This window comes from Carya illinoinensis, chromosome 5 (genome assembly GCF_018687715.1).
Source record: "Carya illinoinensis cultivar Pawnee chromosome 5, C.illinoinensisPawnee_v1, whole genome shotgun sequence".
NCBI classification, from domain to species: Eukaryota; Viridiplantae; Streptophyta; class Magnoliopsida; order Fagales; family Juglandaceae; genus Carya; species Carya illinoinensis.
The window spans coordinates 6,935,818-6,952,951 of NC_056756.1; the positions used below are offsets into that span (position 1 = coordinate 6,935,818).

The 17,134-nt window shown below is 36.2% G+C and overlaps 3 protein-coding genes across 4 annotated transcripts; 2 read left to right on the forward strand and 1 right to left on the reverse strand.

Moving 5' to 3' along the window:
* Positions 1–4,103: 4,103 nt before the first annotated feature.
* LOC122309924 (polyol transporter 5-like) lies at positions 4,104–7,227 on the forward strand. Of its 2 annotated transcripts, none has more exons than XM_043123715.1 (4): positions 4,104–4,523; positions 4,846–5,192; positions 5,631–6,673; positions 6,935–7,227. In XM_043123715.1, the coding sequence occupies exons 1-4, from the start codon at positions 4,373–4,375 to the stop codon at positions 6,960–6,962; spliced, it is 1,569 nt and encodes a 522-aa protein (XP_042979649.1). In that variant the 5' UTR covers positions 4,104–4,372; the 3' UTR covers positions 6,963–7,227. The 2 variants fall into 2 exon arrangements, with proteins under 2 accessions (XP_042979649.1, XP_042979650.1); XM_043123716.1 differs by having other exon boundaries at positions 4,106–4,523; positions 6,931–7,227.
* Positions 7,228–7,376: 149 nt separating this feature from the next.
* On the forward strand, positions 7,377–9,769 carry LOC122309926 (polyol transporter 5-like). The gene is made up of 3 exons (XM_043123717.1): positions 7,377–7,650; positions 7,972–8,318; positions 8,579–9,769. Exons 1-3 carry the CDS (start codon positions 7,497–7,499, stop codon positions 9,284–9,286), a joined length of 1,209 nt encoding a protein of 402 aa, XP_042979651.1. The 5' UTR covers positions 7,377–7,496; the 3' UTR covers positions 9,287–9,769.
* Positions 9,770–13,817: 4,048 nt separating this feature from the next.
* LOC122311807 lies at positions 13,818–14,921 on the reverse strand. Its single transcript, XM_043126493.1, has one exon. The coding sequence runs from the start codon at positions 14,880–14,882 to the stop codon at positions 13,935–13,937; it is 948 nt and encodes a 315-aa protein (XP_042982427.1). The 5' UTR covers positions 14,883–14,921; the 3' UTR covers positions 13,818–13,934.
* Between the last annotated feature and the right edge of the window lie 2,213 nt (positions 14,922–17,134).

Consider the following 17,134-nt stretch of genomic DNA (forward strand, 5'->3'; position numbering starts at 1 on the left):
GATAAATTTTACTATTTTTTAAAATGATTGAACTTGCTCTGTATATGTATATATCACAACTCTTCATGATATGGAGAAGCGTTGATGGCGAGTTATATATATATATATATATATGCAATTAAAGAGGAACACACATGCAAGCATTAATGACTGAATGGGAAAGGAATTTACTAAGGCTGTCTGAAACCCACATATTCAAAATTCGGGCCTATCTGGCCCGGTTTCGATTTTAACACACGGGTATCGATTTTAAAATCTTGTATCCGGGTTTATTAACAGACAAAATCAATTCATAGAATGCCCTTGGCGCCCCCCCTCTCCCCCCAAAATGCAGTCGAAAATCTCTCTAACCCCCGAGTGTCTGGACCTTTGGTCTGCTATTTGCTCTCTCTCGGTCTCGCTTCTCGCTCCATCGCCGTGTATTGTTTTTCAGTCCATTGCTCTGTCGTCTCCTTCTGGTTCTTTCGCTCTCGCTTCGTCAGGGTTTCAGTCCACAACCAGGTGAGGGAAATTTCGATATTTCACGATATGCTTGAGTTTTGTGATGGTTGCTTAGGTCAATGAGATTTTATGCTTGTGGGTCTGGATGAGCACGGTGTTGTATGCTTTATGCTTGATACTAATTGCTTTATGGTCTAATAAACTCAAAAATCTCCTTGATACTCATTGCTATATTCTTTCTTCTCTGATAATGTCATTTGTGACTTTTTTGGAGTTTCTTTAAAGTCTTTGGATATATTCAATTATGAGCTTCTCAAATTTTACATATTGAAAATGCCTAGTATGGTATAGGAGAGAATGAAAAGTTTATGAGAAGAGCAAAAGAGGAAGGGTCATGCTACTGCTTATGTAGAGGGTGTCTAGAATCGATAGTTTTAAGACTTTGGGTTTAGATAAAACTGGATTAGTTTGCATCTCTGTTTTCTAAAAATATGCATAATATAAGATGTAGCCTTTGATGAAATCAATAAATGAATAACTGATTTGAAGATGTTGGTTTTGTTGGGTTTAAGATGATATTTAGATATGTACAAATGTCAATATTTTATGGGAACTTGAATTCAAAACATGCTATGTATTTGGATATGCCAAGTGGATTTTATCAAAACAATGGATGATATGATCTATTTTTGGAAATGAACACTGAATGTATAATGTACTCTCTACTGCTTGCATTTGTTTTCTTGTATGTATAAAATCTATATCAGAATCTGTTTTTGTTTTTCAGTTTTCAAATAGGTCTTTGTTGGACTAATTTTGTGTGCATAGGTAAGATACCATTTATTTATTTGCTCACAAATTGTATCTTTCTTTTTCTACAGTGCTGCTGAGTATATTCTATATAAGCTGAAACTGATGGGAAAAATAATTGAAGTCCACAATGCTGCTGAATTTTCTTACTTCAATCGTTCTTATATATTTTTTGGGGATTTGTTTGCATTTAAATGTAGTTTTTTTTTATCAGTTAGTATGCTAGATTTTATTGTTAAGAGTTGGTACTCGAATTAAAACCGGGTTGACAAGATAACATCATTGAAATGGTGGAAAAATATTAATATTTCCCCATTTTTTGATTCAAACCATTAAAAAAAAGTCAATTTTAAAAAGATTCTTCCACTGTTTTATGAATGAGGTGTACTAATACCAATTAAGCATAAAACTTATACCCCAACCATCCATTAAGAAAGTTTGAGTGAGCTTGATTTGTTCAAGAGAATAAAAGTAGAAAGTTTGGAACATGTATGTCTTAATTCCTTGATTATCAAAGCTGCAGGCTTAAAAAAAAAAAATACGAGTTCAACCCGGAATTTGGGTTTTTAAATAACCGGATTCATCCGGGTTTCGATCCGGATTTGAAACTTGGGTTTCGGTTTGCGTATACCTGTATTTCTGTGTTGGAACCCAGTTAAATAGTCTTAGAATTTACTGCTGCATTATCGTTCTTATTATTATTGGTATTCTTCTTTCAATTCTCCTACATACAGTCGCCGGATGCAGTCGATACACAGTCGGCTGACGTAGCATAATGACACGTAAATTGCTATTAAAAAAATGAAAAAAAAAACTAAAAAAGAACAAAACAGAGTGCATTTTTGGATTCTCGCTTCTCTGGTAAGAGGTCTTCGAGCTCATCTTCGGCTTTGTGGTGTCACTAGTATGGTCTTCCTCTCCCACTGTACGTTCCCACTTGCAACAGCCACAAGAGTTGCAAAAGAAGCAATGATTCCAAACACAAGAACTCCATTAATAGCACCAATAAAGCGCTGGCTTCCAAAGTAATAAATGCATCCAAAAATCCATGAAAACAAAGTTGCACTTTCCCATCTGCAACCATAATGTTGCTATCAATACAATAGAATGTCTAGAAAATTCTTCAAAACAAGCACTAGACAATGCCAATTCCAACTTCCATCTTTCTCTTGAGCTCGTCTTCAGCTTCATGGTGTTCAAGCAAACAAAACCCGTGTTAGTTTTCAACCTCATTCGGCAAAACAAACAGGAAAATGAAAACCTTCACAAAATGGGTCCCCCCCCAAATCAAAACCTAAAAAGACCAAGGTAAAGAATTGGAAGAGAGGGTAAATAGCATGAAATCAAAGGCCCAAATCCTCACCTCAGTTACGAGCCCTCCCGTCTCCACATTCCTAAAACCTCAAAAAACTAAACTCTGTCCAAATAAAAATCAACACAGAGTTAAGGCTTAGCAAATGATAGAAAGTAAAGAAATGCCAAATAAGGTAAAAAACACAGAAAAAATAGAGGAATTACATACAAGGAAGAGGGAGGGAGGGACTTCATGGAAAGATCCAAGGAGGAAACATAGAGAGAGAAAGAATGCAAATGGAAACGGAGGAGTGAAGGGAGGAGAGCTCGTGGCTTCATTGTCTCCGCTTACGCAGCGCTTGCATGAGATGATTGAACTAATCATTTTTCTTCTTCTTTTAATATATAAATAAATTAATATTAATATGTAGATTAATAAATAATTTTATTTATATGTAATAAAACTCGATGAAGTGATCGCTAAGATAACAGATTAGCCTTGATCAGATTAATAATTTAATTCTGCGTTTCTTTATGCTTGTACGTACGACGTTCTTTCTTAAAAAAGATGACAGCTAGCATATATAGTACGTACTATATATGCACTCTAGTCATGAATATCTTTTCGTATAATTTTGAAGTGCTGAAATTGTACGCCTTTGACTTTGGCCAATAATTAACTTGTTTAACTTGAATATTAATCACCTGTCACAACCCCAATTAGTGATCCTTTTTCAGAAAGGGTACGTTAGGCCGAAATTAATTCTTGTAGTCTGCGTACTGCATGTATAATATAGTTATAGTGAAATATTTTAATTATAAAAATTATGTAAAAATAAATTTATAAATTAATATATATCATATAAAATAGGTCAATTTATAAATTTATTTTTATAATTCTCATAATATAATCATTTATACTATCTTTCCATTCACCCTCGTTATTAATTATATATCGAAGTCAAACAAACTGCTTAGTATATTATTATAATATAAGATATATAATATTTTACGATAACATAGTAATCACTTTGCCGGACCAATCCGTTCCTCGTGCAGTTCCCTGTGCCCTGCAAACAGATCTTAGATGAGCTGGGTATGGTATATATACATACGTATCCATGCATCTTGATATTCCCATAAATTCAATTGTCTACGGTAATAAAGTACATCGTTAAGGATGATCACTTCATGTTTAGGAAACCAAGAATGAAGAGAATAGGATTGAGTAAGGGAGCTCAATAATGGAGAGAAAAGGGGCTAGCGACTGGACCGTTTTGGCCGTCAATTCAAGTGCGTTGGGTCCAAATCAATTGTCCAGTCTCGATCGGTTTTTGGTTAAGATCATCCATTTTTCCACAGCTAATTACGGTACGTATTGGGTGGCAAGTTGGCAACTAGATCATGGAAACTGAGATAAAAACTCGTTTTTACTGGATTTTAATTAATACCATGCGGAGAATGATAAATCCAGCGTGGATAAGTCATGTATGGATGATAATCGTTCAGTACATAGTGCTAAATATCCATCTAAAGTCAAGAGGTCGATCGTCGTGTATGCCTTTGTGGCGTTTTCGTCCTTTCCAGCATTTCTTTGTGTCAACATTTGGATGTTGGCCATGAGTCGATGGTTAGCGTTAAAAGTTTACTTGAATCACTCTGATCTTTAGCTAAACACAGAACTGACGGTAGTAGAGCTAGCTGCTTGGTTCATGAACACTTTAATTTCATGAGTACTTAGCAAATATTCCCAACAGAACGGTCCCTCTAATTATTCAAATTAACCTCTCGATCCATCCCTGATCTCGATCCTGCCTAACCGATCGGGATGGCTGACCGGAGAACTGAAAATAATGCCATTTCCGAACCCCAGAAGAGTACTACTGTGGATTTTGATCCGCCGAAGAAACCAAAGAAGAACAGTTATGCTATTGCTTGTGCTGCTTTGGCCTCCATGACTTCCGTCTTACTGGGCTATGGTAACTTTCACCTCTTGCTGCTTTTATTTATAGCATCCCTTTTACTTTGTATTTGCTTTTCCATTCACTGGTGGTAATTGATTAAATTATTAAGGAATTTTTGTTGGAAATAAATTTCTTTGATAAAAGAAAAAGAAAGAAATGGAGACTGAATAGCATCTTCCAAAACATGAACGGTTAACTCTTCATAGACATTTTTTTCTTAATTATATTCACACATGAAATTTTATCGGATTTTCGATATATATAAGATGTTTTCTTGCAAGTGTTATCTAGGTTTTACGATGCTTTCTCAGTAGGTGATCGTCTTTTGTTGCTTCAGATTTTGCAGTAATAAGCGGAGCAATATTATACATAAAAGAAGAACTGAAAATCACCGACGTAGAGGTCGAAATCCTCGTCGGAATCCTTAACCTCTACTGCCTTATTGGCTCATTTGCCGGCGGCCGAACCTCTGACTGGATAGGCCGCCGCTACACCATCGTGGTTGCCCAAGCTATCTTCTTCGCCGGAGCTATCCTCATGGGCTTCGCCACCAACTATGCCTTTCTCATGGTCGGTCGATTTGTTGCCGGTATCGCCGTTGGCTACGGGCTCATGGTTGCTCCGATCTATACTGCCGAAATCTCTCCAACATCGTCTCGCGGTTTCCTCAGCTCGTTCACGGAGGTTCGCGCGTAGCATACTAATTATCTCAAAGATATATATGCTCATGTGTTGTTTTCCAAGGAACAAAAATACAAATTGATGGGCAGTACAGCTGCACTAAAGGCAGGCCGCAGAAAGTCACCGAGAGAGTCACCCAATAGGCAAAAATCTCTCGTTTTTTTTTTTTAAGAAAAAGAAAAATTATAAATTTATTAAAAAATATTTACTTAACTATTAAATAAAAAAAAAAAAACATAAAGAGCTCAATCGGTGCCACCTTCTGTGAGAAGCATTTCCCTTTATAATTACTTTGAAAATCACTGTTAACCAAAAGCAATGAAAAGCAAGCACCGTACAACATATTACCACGAATTTTTTTCAGATAACCATTTCTGCGATGATATGGCTTTCCTAAACATTCACATGATTTCACATGATTATCTCGATATGGTTTTTTAGGTCTTCATCAATGGTGGGATATTGTTGGGGTACGTTTCGAACTATGCTTTCTCTAAGCTCCCAACTCACTTGGGTTGGCGAATGATGCTCGGAGCAGGTGGTGTCCCCGCCATTATAATCGGCCTCCTTGCTTTCGGCATGCCTGAGTCACCAAGGTGGTTAGTCATGAAGGGTCGACTTGGCGACGCAAAGCGAGTCCTTGATAAAATCTCAGACTCTAAAGAGGAGGCGGAGTTAAGACTAGCCGATATCAAAAGAGTCGTCGGTATATCTGAGGATTGCACTGACGACGTGGTTCCGGTGCCGAAACAAAGTCACGGCAAGGACATGTGGAAAGATATTCTCCACCCCACACCGTCCGTTCGCCACACCTTAATCGCAGCTGTCGGTATCCATTTCTTCCAGCAATCATCAGGTATTGATTCGATCGTTCTATACAGCCCAAGAATATTCGAGAAGGCCGGAATCACGTCGACGAACGAGAAGCTGTTAGCGACAGTGGCCGTGGGATTCACCAAGACCATGTTCATCTTGGTGGCCACGTTCTTATTAGACAAGGTCGGACGCCGTCCGTTGCTTCTAGGCAGCATAACAGGCATGATTATCTCACAAGTAACCCTCGGAATCGGGCTGACGATCATCGAAAAGTCAGACCAAAAGCTGATGTGGGCGGTGGCTCTGTGCATTGCCATGGTGCTAGCATACGTGGCATTTTTCTCAATAGGAGTGGGGCCCGTCACATGGGTGTACAGCTCGGAGATCTTACCGCTGAGGCTAAGGGCCCTAGGAGTGAGCATGGCAGTGGCTGTGAGTAGGGTAACGAGTGCTGTAATCTCCATGACATTTCTCTCACTGACCAAATGGATCACAACTGGCGGGACCTTCTTCCTCTATGCGTCGTTCGCTATTGCGTCCTGCTTCTTTTTTTATTTCATGTTACCAGAAACACAAGGCAGGACCTTAGAAGACATGGAGGGGTTGTTTGGTAATTTCGGTTGGAAGTTATCCAAATTGAAGAAGCAGCAAAATGAGGAAGCAGCTATGTAAGCAAAACCGATTTAATAACAAAAAATAGTCTAAAATGAATAATACTAGATATAATTACATAATGCTTAAGTGTTATATAATTTTTTTTAAAATAGTTAAATTTATTATTAAAAAATTAATTTTTTATAAATCTAACGTGACCTGTACGTATTTCATTACTCTAAATATCATTTATTTATATATCTATATTTATAGCTTTAGCTATAAACTGACTGGCATACTTGTTGTTCGTTCTTTTTTCACTCCTTTTAAGGTAGTCCATGCTGCTTCTTGAGAGAGGGTTGATGCTATGGAGAATTTAGATGTCGCCTGGGTTGGATGCCTCTTTTCCTCCGATTGCTCACTTACCAAAGCATTAATTTACGTAGTATGTACGTGTTGGATAAAGCTAGACTGCCTCGTTTTAGGCATTATATTAATGTTTTTCTATCTCTTATTTGTCATCTAGTCTAGTATAATTTTTTAGTTTTAGTTTTAGGAGAGAGATTTCAATTAAATAGGATGTCGTACTCCTCTTGATAATAAAAAATAATAAGAGATTGTCAAGGAATCTATGGCGTTTTCTTCCTTTCAAGTTTCAACCATTTCTTTGAGTCAATTGGGTATTATAAAAATAATTGAATGTTGAATGTTATGCATTGATTTTCTTTATAAATAAACCTCGACTTGAGCATAGAACAACAGCCAGTACTACGGCTTGGTTCGAATTACTCTTGCAGTCTGCAAAGCTAGTATTCGCAGCAGAATCACGACCTGGGCTTTTGATAAAAGCCCGGCCTCGCTAGCTCCATCTTGAGTCTCTCTGGCTAACCGATCGAGATGGCTCACCGGGAAGTTGACAATAATGCCATTTCCGACCAACCCCAAATAAGTAATATTGTGGGTTTTGATCCTCCAAAGAAACCCAAGAGGAACAAGTATGCTATTGCTTGTTCTGTTTTGGCCTCCATGACATCCGTCTTACTGGGTTATGGTTAGTTAATTATACCTTTCACCTCTTACTGTATTATCTCTTTTAATTTGTTTATGCTTTTCCATTCAGTACTGGTAAGGGTTGATTACAAACAAAGAGTTTTTGTTAGAAATAAATTTGTTTCCTTTTTTACAAAAAGAGATAAAAAATGGAGGCCAATCGTATATCCCAAATTAAACACGTACAAGTAACTCTTCAGGGAATTTTTTTTATAAATCATATTCACACCTGGAATTTTACCGGATTTTCTACGGAAAATTTTTTCTAGTTTTTCTCTAGTGTTTAAGTTCTTTCTCAACAAGTCCTCATTTGTTGCTTCAGATTTTGGAGTAATAAGCGGAGCAATAATCTACATAAAAGAGGACCTGAAAATCTCTGACGTCGAGGTTGAAATCCTCGTCGGGATCCTTAACCTTTACTGCCTCATTGGCTCGTTCGCCGCCGGTCGAACCTCCGATTGGATAGGCCGACGCTATACCATCATGGTAGCCCAAGTCATCTTCTTCGTCGGAGCTATCCTCATGGGCCTTGCCACCAACTACGCCTTTCTCATGGTCGGTCGCTTCGTTGTCGGTGTCGCCGTCGGCTTCGGGCTCATGATCGCTCCGGTTTATACCGCCGAGGTCTCTCCAGCCTCGTCTCGTGGTTTCCTCACCTCGTTCACCGAGGTTGGCGCCTAGCACAATAATTATCTCAAAGATACTCTGTTTCTTTTCAAGAAAAAAAAAAAACATATAGCGTTTGATAGTTACGATAAAGAAGAAAACGGATACTTACAAACAAAGCAACCGTTGATTTGGTTCCTATTTTCAAACAATATATTTCAAATTCTTGAAAAGCAACTACAGGACAAGAAATCAGCATGAATTTTTCAATGCTCCCTTTTTCCATAGTATTAACATGATTATGTTGATCACGTTTTCCGTAGGTCTTCATTAATGGCGGGATATTGCTGGGGTACGTTTCGAACTACGCTTTCTCCAAGCTCCCAACTCACTTGGGTTGGCGTTTGATGCTTGGAGCGGGTTCTATCCCTGCCGTTATAATCGGTCTCGTTGTCTTAGCCCTACCTGAGTCACCAAGGTGGCTGGTCATGCAGGGTCGACTTGGCGACGCAAAGCGAGTCCTCGATAAAATCTCTGCCTCTAAAGAGGAGTCCGAGATAAGACTAGCCGATATCAAAAGAGTCGCTGGTATTTCTGAAGATTGCACTGACGACGTGGTTTTGGTGCCCAAACAAAATCATGGCGAGCAAGTGTGGAAAGACCTAGTTCTCCATCCCACAGCGTCTGTTCGCCACGCCTTAATTGCAGCTGTCGGTATCCATTTCTTCCAACAATCATCAGGTATTGATTCGGTCGTTCTATACAGCCCAAGAATCTTTGAGAAGGCCGGTATCACGTCGACGAACGACAAGTTACTAGCAACGGTGGCCGTAGGATTCACCAAGACCATATTCATCTTAGTGGCCACATTCCTATTAGACAGGATCGGACGCCGACCGTTGCTTCTCACTAGCGTAGCAGGCATGATCCTTTCGCTTGCAACCCTTGCAATTGGTCTGACTATCATCGACCACTCAGACCAGAAGCTAACTTGGGCAGTGGCTCTGTGCATTGCCATGGTGCTAGCATAAGTGGCGATATACTCTATAGGGTTGGGGCCCATCACGTGGGTGTACAGCTCAGAGATCTTACCGTTGCGGCTAAGGGCGCAAGGAGTGAGCATCGGAGTGGCGGTGAGTAGGTTGACCAGTGCGGTAGTCTCCATGACCTTTCTCACCCTGAGCAAAGGGATCACCATTGGTGGTGCCTTCTTTCTCTATGCGTCGATTGCCACGGTGTCTTGGTTCTTCTTTTATTTCATACTACCAGAAACACAAGATAGAACCCTGGAGGACATGGAGGGGTTGTTTGGTAATTTCGGGTGGAAGCTCGCTAAATTTAGGAAGAAGAAAGATAAAAGCTACCCTATATAGATTATATAAAAATAATTTTATAAATTGATGTAATTTATCTAATTTATTAGATCTATTTTATAATATATCGAATCACATTATGCAATCTATTTATTGTTAAAGTACTTCCCTTTATAAATAAATAATGTTTGCTTCATCTTAGCTATATTATGGTCAACTAATTGTTGCTCTGTCTGTCTCTGTTAATGCTTTCTCTAATTAAGAATCTAGACTAAGATCAATACGTAAAGATCTCTATCATTAACATCAAAACGGTAAAATGCAGTAGTCATCCTCTCTCGCGGTTGCAAATTCAAATTGCATCCGATTAATTCGCCAGTTGGAATATAAATCGCTTTCGTCGTTCAAACGATCACATACTCATCGCAAAGTGTATTTGAATGGTTGTTCTGAAAACGACGAAATAGCAGACCTTTTCGGAAAGCACGGTGTACGATATAGGAAAAATGAGAAAAAAGTTCCTGTTTTGACGCCGGTTATCCGCAAGATTCTTTGTAGTCAAATATTTTAATAAATATTTTAAACACATACGGCGTAAATAAATTTTAAACATAAAAACATTTTAAGCACATACGGCGTAAATAAAATTTTTTATTTTATTAAATTAATATATTTTAATAAAAAATTATCATCTTATAATATTATTTTAAAATCTATCATAAAAAATTATATTTGAATAGATAATTTATAAATTACTATTATTATTTAGAAATAAAATAAAATCATTATAAATATTATACAATAATTAATATGATACACATCTATCAAATTTTTAAAATGTTAAAATCATATTATCTCACATTTTAATTTAAATATATAAAATTTTTAAAAATTATCTCATCTTATTTTATTTTAATAATTTTATTACTATATAAATATCAACCGAAAGTAGCGATAAAAATCTGTTTCTTTTTTTAAAAAAAGTTAATTTTCTCATTGTTACCGCATGTCAAAAAATTCGAAATCATGATAAGATTGGTGGGGATAACTATTAATAATGGTGAGAAAACGTCAAAATCACATGAGGAATTAGGCCCACCAACACATGGAATCGCATGAACCCAAAAGGCCGAAAAGAAAGTGGAGGGAGTCCTTTCAATTATTGGATTGGGAGAGGGAAAGTTGTAATTAATGGCAACGTTGAGAACGACGTTCGGCATTTGATTGGCTCTTGATACGAATATGAAGTTTGACTATTGCCTGTTGGTGCACATGCATTATTTGCTCAAGCATCCTACGCCATCATTTTTCTACTGCATTTATAACATTTTATTTTCGTATACTTCTTCCGTTGCACTTGGTATAGCTTTGGAGGATTCATACTTCTTGTAGTTTGAACGACCATTCAACTCAGTTTCACGACTGAGAGAGAGAGTTTTGGGTCAAACTGCTCTAGTCTTCATAAGTGTATACATATTGGGCCATTCTCAAGCCCAAAAGTGAAAAGAAAAGAAAAGAAGGTGAGCAGATTACAGAGTCAATCTCTGAACAATAAATAGTAACGATTCTGTTTGGGCAAAACCCATTAAAGTGAGTTTGGGCCAACAGTCCTACTTTTAGGGTAATGATTTTGGTGGATCTCTTGGACCAACCCTCGGCTTTGATTGGGAGTGTGAAATCATTTTGGTCCCCCTCGTGCTACGTTGCATGAGTCACTAGGTAATAGTACTACGTGTAATGTAGATACAATATTAACATATGCAAACTTCGTATAATTTAAAAAAGAAAAAGAGAATTTATTATTAAAAAATTAATTTTTTTATGTGAATACTAAATTTACTTAAAAGGGACTTGTACATCTTAAAACTGTAAATTTTATTTTTATAATAATATTAATACGAAAGAAAATCACAACATAAAAAAAAAAGAAAAGGCTAGTCAGGATCGAGAGGCCCAAGATGTACACATCCAGACTCAAATTAATAAGAAAAATGCTAGGCTGTCCTTCCCAAGTGATCGCTCACTTTGACCACTAGCATAAAAGTGTGTTTTTTTAACATTCAAAAAAATTGCACAAACTGAGCGATTACTTTGGAGGCATAGCAGCACCACCCAATTAATAAACCAAAAGGGGAATCTAATCTAATGTCCACACTTGCAAGAAGGAGAGAGAGAGAGAGAGAGAGAGAGAGAGAGAGAGAGAGAGAGAGAGTCCTACCTTTTCTCTGAGATGCTCTCATGGATGTGCAATTGGTGTCCCAACCCGATATCCATTTTTCTAGATCTCCTCGAATCTTGCTTTCTCACTTCATTGATGCATGACTCTTTGTCGAGCGTGAAGGTAATTTCATATCCGGACTCTCCCAAGATTATAGCCTATTATGATCATAAAGGTTAAAGGTTTAACCAAATTAATATCCTAAAGTCCTAACAATTAGTATCAGCGTAGAGACAACGTCAAGATTTCAAGTCATAGAGGTTGGATTAAAATATCTTAATACTATATATGACCATGGTATTAAGTTATTAAATATTGATAGATGAGTAAAGCAGCTAAAAAGAAAAGGGCTACCATCGGGTCAGTGTTGATAAAGTGTAGACGTTGAATTTGGAAGTTTAGTAAAATATTATGATGTTAAAGACTCAATCAAGTTAATATATAATAATTTTAAAACTTTTAGATCAATAGTTGAATTTTTAACGTAGCGTTATATCATCTTTATCATTCTAAGTAAAATGATCATAGTTTTAGGTTTGAAAGTTGGGACCGCATTGAGGAGGCCATGCATGCACACCTCCAGTACCAGGCCCTTGGGATTACTTCGGACCGAGCGTCAATGTTTTCAACTTGAATGGGCCGGACTAGGTATGCATCGTGCTAGGTGTCACATAGTTTTCGGTAAGGAAATAGGTTAGTCCTGATGCAAGATATTAACACATAATTCTTACGAGCAAGATGATTAATATTTCTAACCCAAATATAAAACAAATAAGGAGTATGGTAGATTTCTAAAATACAAAGTAGAAATTCAAGAAAATGTTTGGTATCATGGTATAATTAGATCACAAGAGACGCTTGCGGGGGATAGTTATTAAAATTGTGTTAGAAAATGAAGAACGAACATGTTGGTATTTTTGCAAAATGGTGACAATCCCTTTAAGATGTTTGTCGTACAGGTTGATGATGGACCAAGGAATGGTAAGCATTCAAATTGTGCACAAATGGTATCTATACATAGACCATAAGACACTTGTTGGCAAATGACGCAATTATTAATAAAAGACACAATCGTTTAATCAAAATATGATTGTGTCACTTGATATTTCCTCAACCAACAGCCCCTAACTATAGCAACTATCACTATAAAAGATGTTGTAAATTCAAATAATACACCGTTTGGTGTGTGATCACAACCCTCAAATCTACAATTTGTAATGATTTAAAAGTCATATACCTCATTTACTGGTACAAAAATCTGTTTGTGACTATGTGTTACTGTATATCTAAAATATCAAAATTTTTATTAATCGATAAATATATATATATCAATTGCATCCAATTAATTAATCAAGTTATATAAATGCTTTACAAGAAACTTGCACGCCCCATCCCCCTCCCACAGACATGTTCATCATAAGTTGGAGAACTTTAAAAAAATTATATAAACATTATTTTCGCTTTATTATTCCTAGAAGTCTACTTTCTGGACATAGAATGATCTTGAATTCATAAATATATGTTATTAGGACCATTGTTAGAAAGGATCTGCATGCACCAACGATTTAGCTAGGTTAATTCATAATATTTATAACCAACTTCGATTAAATTTTAGGATTATATACATTTGTATATATGCTTTAATTTTTGCATATACCTGATACTTATTTAACTTGGGTACCATAGCACAGACAAATACTTCCCCTCTTGGGTGAGTAAGCAAGCTGATCAACTCATGAAAAGCAGGTTATTTTAATGTTATGGCATCATGGTTGCTTTTATGTAATGATCACATTGATCAGCCGATTCCCCAGTATATTCAAGAACCTTATGCATGCATGAATGATATGTTTTTTTGAATATTTGGTTTTAATTTAGAAACAAAATGCGATATCCAGATCTGCCTTAATTTTTACATATAATATATTTTTATCAACAAGTTACAAAATTTAAATTTGAACTAACACCAAGTACTGCATGCAAGACATGATTACGAGCCAAATTGACAAGACAAAACAACTAGCGGATAGATCATCGAGAGATGATCATCAAAAGCCCGGAAAGAAACGAAATTAACCTAGAAAATAACTTCAAAGAACTCGGAGAAAAAAAAAAAAAGGGTTCTGCTGTGAGTATTTATTATAATCTTTATCGATCAAAAGGTCCACTAGGATCGAGTTGTTTACATAGTCCAAGATAAGTAAGATAAAGAACACGATCCTTAGCGCCCGTCCTGTGATTCTTGGTGTGCTTGCAGAAATACTTCAATTGCTCAAGCGTGCAGCAACCAAGCATTTGTCCCAGAAGCAAAAACAGCCAGTTTATCGCTTTCTTCTTCTGCGAGATAATCGGCTTCGAGCTGTTTTCTTGACCGCAGAACTTGCACTTTGGAAGAACCGGATTCATCCAATTGCTCGGCGCCCTGTCATGCATGCTGCTCTTGTTCGCCACGATATAATGCCCAACTTCATCGAGCTTTTGCTCCAGATTATACCCAATCTCGTACTGACGCTCGCACCGCTTGCATTGGACAGAGCCAGTAATGGTATCGATTTGCTTGGACCGCAGGCATTCGAGACTGTAGACCGTGGCTCGACGAGTCGTGGCCCACGGGAACGGAGCGTTGATGGTATCGGACTTTCCCTCGCGCAGCACCCGTGACTGGTTACGACGAGCACGTATGGGGCGAGAGGGGCCTCCTTCTGGACCGCACATCATCGGGGTACTTGAACTCGAGGATTCCGCCACCAATGGTACTGGCACAGGGTATAGACGGTGTGGGGTGGGTGGGGATGATAACAGCGCTTGAAGTGATATTGATTGAGCTAGTGGCGGAGGGGGAGATGGCGGCGGCGGAGGAAGTGGCTGGTCTACCGGCAACGAACGGTACTCGCCAGTTAGAAAAGAATTAAGAGAAAGAGCAAGCTGCAAACCATTATCTTCTTTGTCGAGCTCTTGTTGAAGCTTGGTTTTAAGGTTGTAATGATCTGCGCTATTGTTCCTTCTCAGATCTGGGCTACGGCTATGGCTGTTAGTCTTCTTTCTCTTCTGTCTGTTTAGTTCATCATGATCATCTAATTCCTTATTCCTCTTCATGATGCAGGCTTGGAAGAAGGAGAGGAAAGAAGACCTAAAAGAAGCAGATGCTGTGTAGAAGGATTAGAGACGTATCTTAAATTTATAGGGGATCGGGAGTCCAGGACTATTCAAATTCTTGTTTAATACTGATAATTATCCTTTACCGCTGCTGACTGGTTCATACCATATTCTGGAGAAATTACCACATGCGTGAATGTCGCCTGTCTACATGTGGAATACCAATATTCTTTTTCTTTTTTAATTTTTTGAGAAATTAAATGCCAATATTCTCTGTACATATTAATTACGAGATGGCACGGTCTAACTGCATCAATAATTATAATCCAGATCCTGATATGTAATTCTTATCCTATAAATATACACATAATTTATTTAATATATATCAATTATTAATTTAAAATTCTCATTATTTCAAAATTCTCATTATCCTAGAATTTGAAATCCGAATTCAGATGCTGATAGGATATTGAAGAATTAGTAGTGATAGAATTTCAAAAAATAACAAAAAATGCTAAGTAGTTCAAATGCTAGTCGTGCTCCTTTTTTCTGGATCGATCGAGGCGTGAGTTCTATTAGAATTATAGTATGTCCAAATTGTCAGATATAATCGAAATGGGTGTTAATGATAGACACTAATTATTGACTTGTCTTGAGTTTCGTAGAATTCATTAATTTAAATTGACTTAAATTTAATTACTATCCATTTTTCCTCTCTTTTAATCCTGTGCATGCATTTACATGCAAATTTATTCTCAAGATGTACGTAATTGTTTGAGTCTTGAAGACGTGCATATACAACATTTATTTGTGTGACCAACTTAAGAATTATAGTACTTTTACCCGTTTGATCTTTTCTAAAGGTTTGGAGCTATGAAAAAAGTTTAGCAATGACAAATTATGATATATAAATGGAAAATGTGCAAATAATTTGAAACTCATGGAAAAAAAATCACAATTTAATGGTTGAGTCAAGTTTTTTTCAAATATACATACTTTGGCCACAAAAGATTCTACGAAAGTAGACATATTAACTGACATATTGTATATCTAACGTATTATATAAATTTTTATTAATTTGTGAGTTTATTTTTATGAAACTTCTTTAAGGGCTGTAACACTTATCTTTTAAAAAATAAAAAACAGTATTTGAAATTTGCATGTTCTAAAATTGTACATAATATTATTCTATATAAATATACATGTGATAAAAAATAAATAATAGACCGATTATTGAAATTGATCAGGCCACCTTAGCGTTTCAATCTTTAGTACTATTTCTTCCTTTTTATTTGTATGCATTTTTTTATTCCACACATCCTATCGTTATTTAAAACTTAACATCATGGTTATTACTCTATGTTGCATTTAAAAAGGCTGCCCAAAGCAAACTTGTCTCGAGTGGATAAGTGACTCAAATTTTGTTTAAATTTGTACGGCTGTTTGACTTGCTTATTTAAAAAATTTTAAAAGTTCAAAATTAAATTGTTTGGATAATATTATATATTAAAATACCTTTTAAGTTAAAAAGTATGTTCAAAGAAAAATATTATTTGAATTTTAAAAATACTATCGATGAATGAAAATATCCATATAAATTTAAGATAATTATAATTTTTAAATTTTAAAAGATATAATCATTATCTTTAAAAAATTAAATAATCATTATTTCTAATTCAAAAATTACTTTTTAAATTTATTTCCAAACAAGTTATGTTTAAAAGTGATTTAAACATAACTTGATTACCAAACAATAAATAATTTTTAATGAACTTATTACTATAAGTTATAAACTTTAAAGCTATTAATTATATTTTTCACCAAAATCTCCAACGTGCACTTAGTGTATGGCTTGACATAACTCAGAACGTTGATTTATTATTACCAGGGAAGAAGACATTTGCAGGGTTAGATCAATCCATTATTATATGATCCCTTTTGTAGTAGTAAATTAAGGAAAAACATACAAATAGCGCAATTGATAGACCATGTCCTAGGGCACCCGTTAGTTGGCTTAAACTTGGCGGATTGCCCTTCATTTGGCCACGAGAGAGCGTGATTAAGGGAGAGGTAGATAGACCAAAATCATTATTTTTTGAGCAGTCAATAATTATATATACACGATAGTCTCATTTTATGCCAATTAAAAATTATTGTTTATATAAACAAATTCAATAACATGATATAATTAATATAATATTATGGAATAATTGTAGCATGTCATTCATATGGTTACATCATTTCAGTTTTGA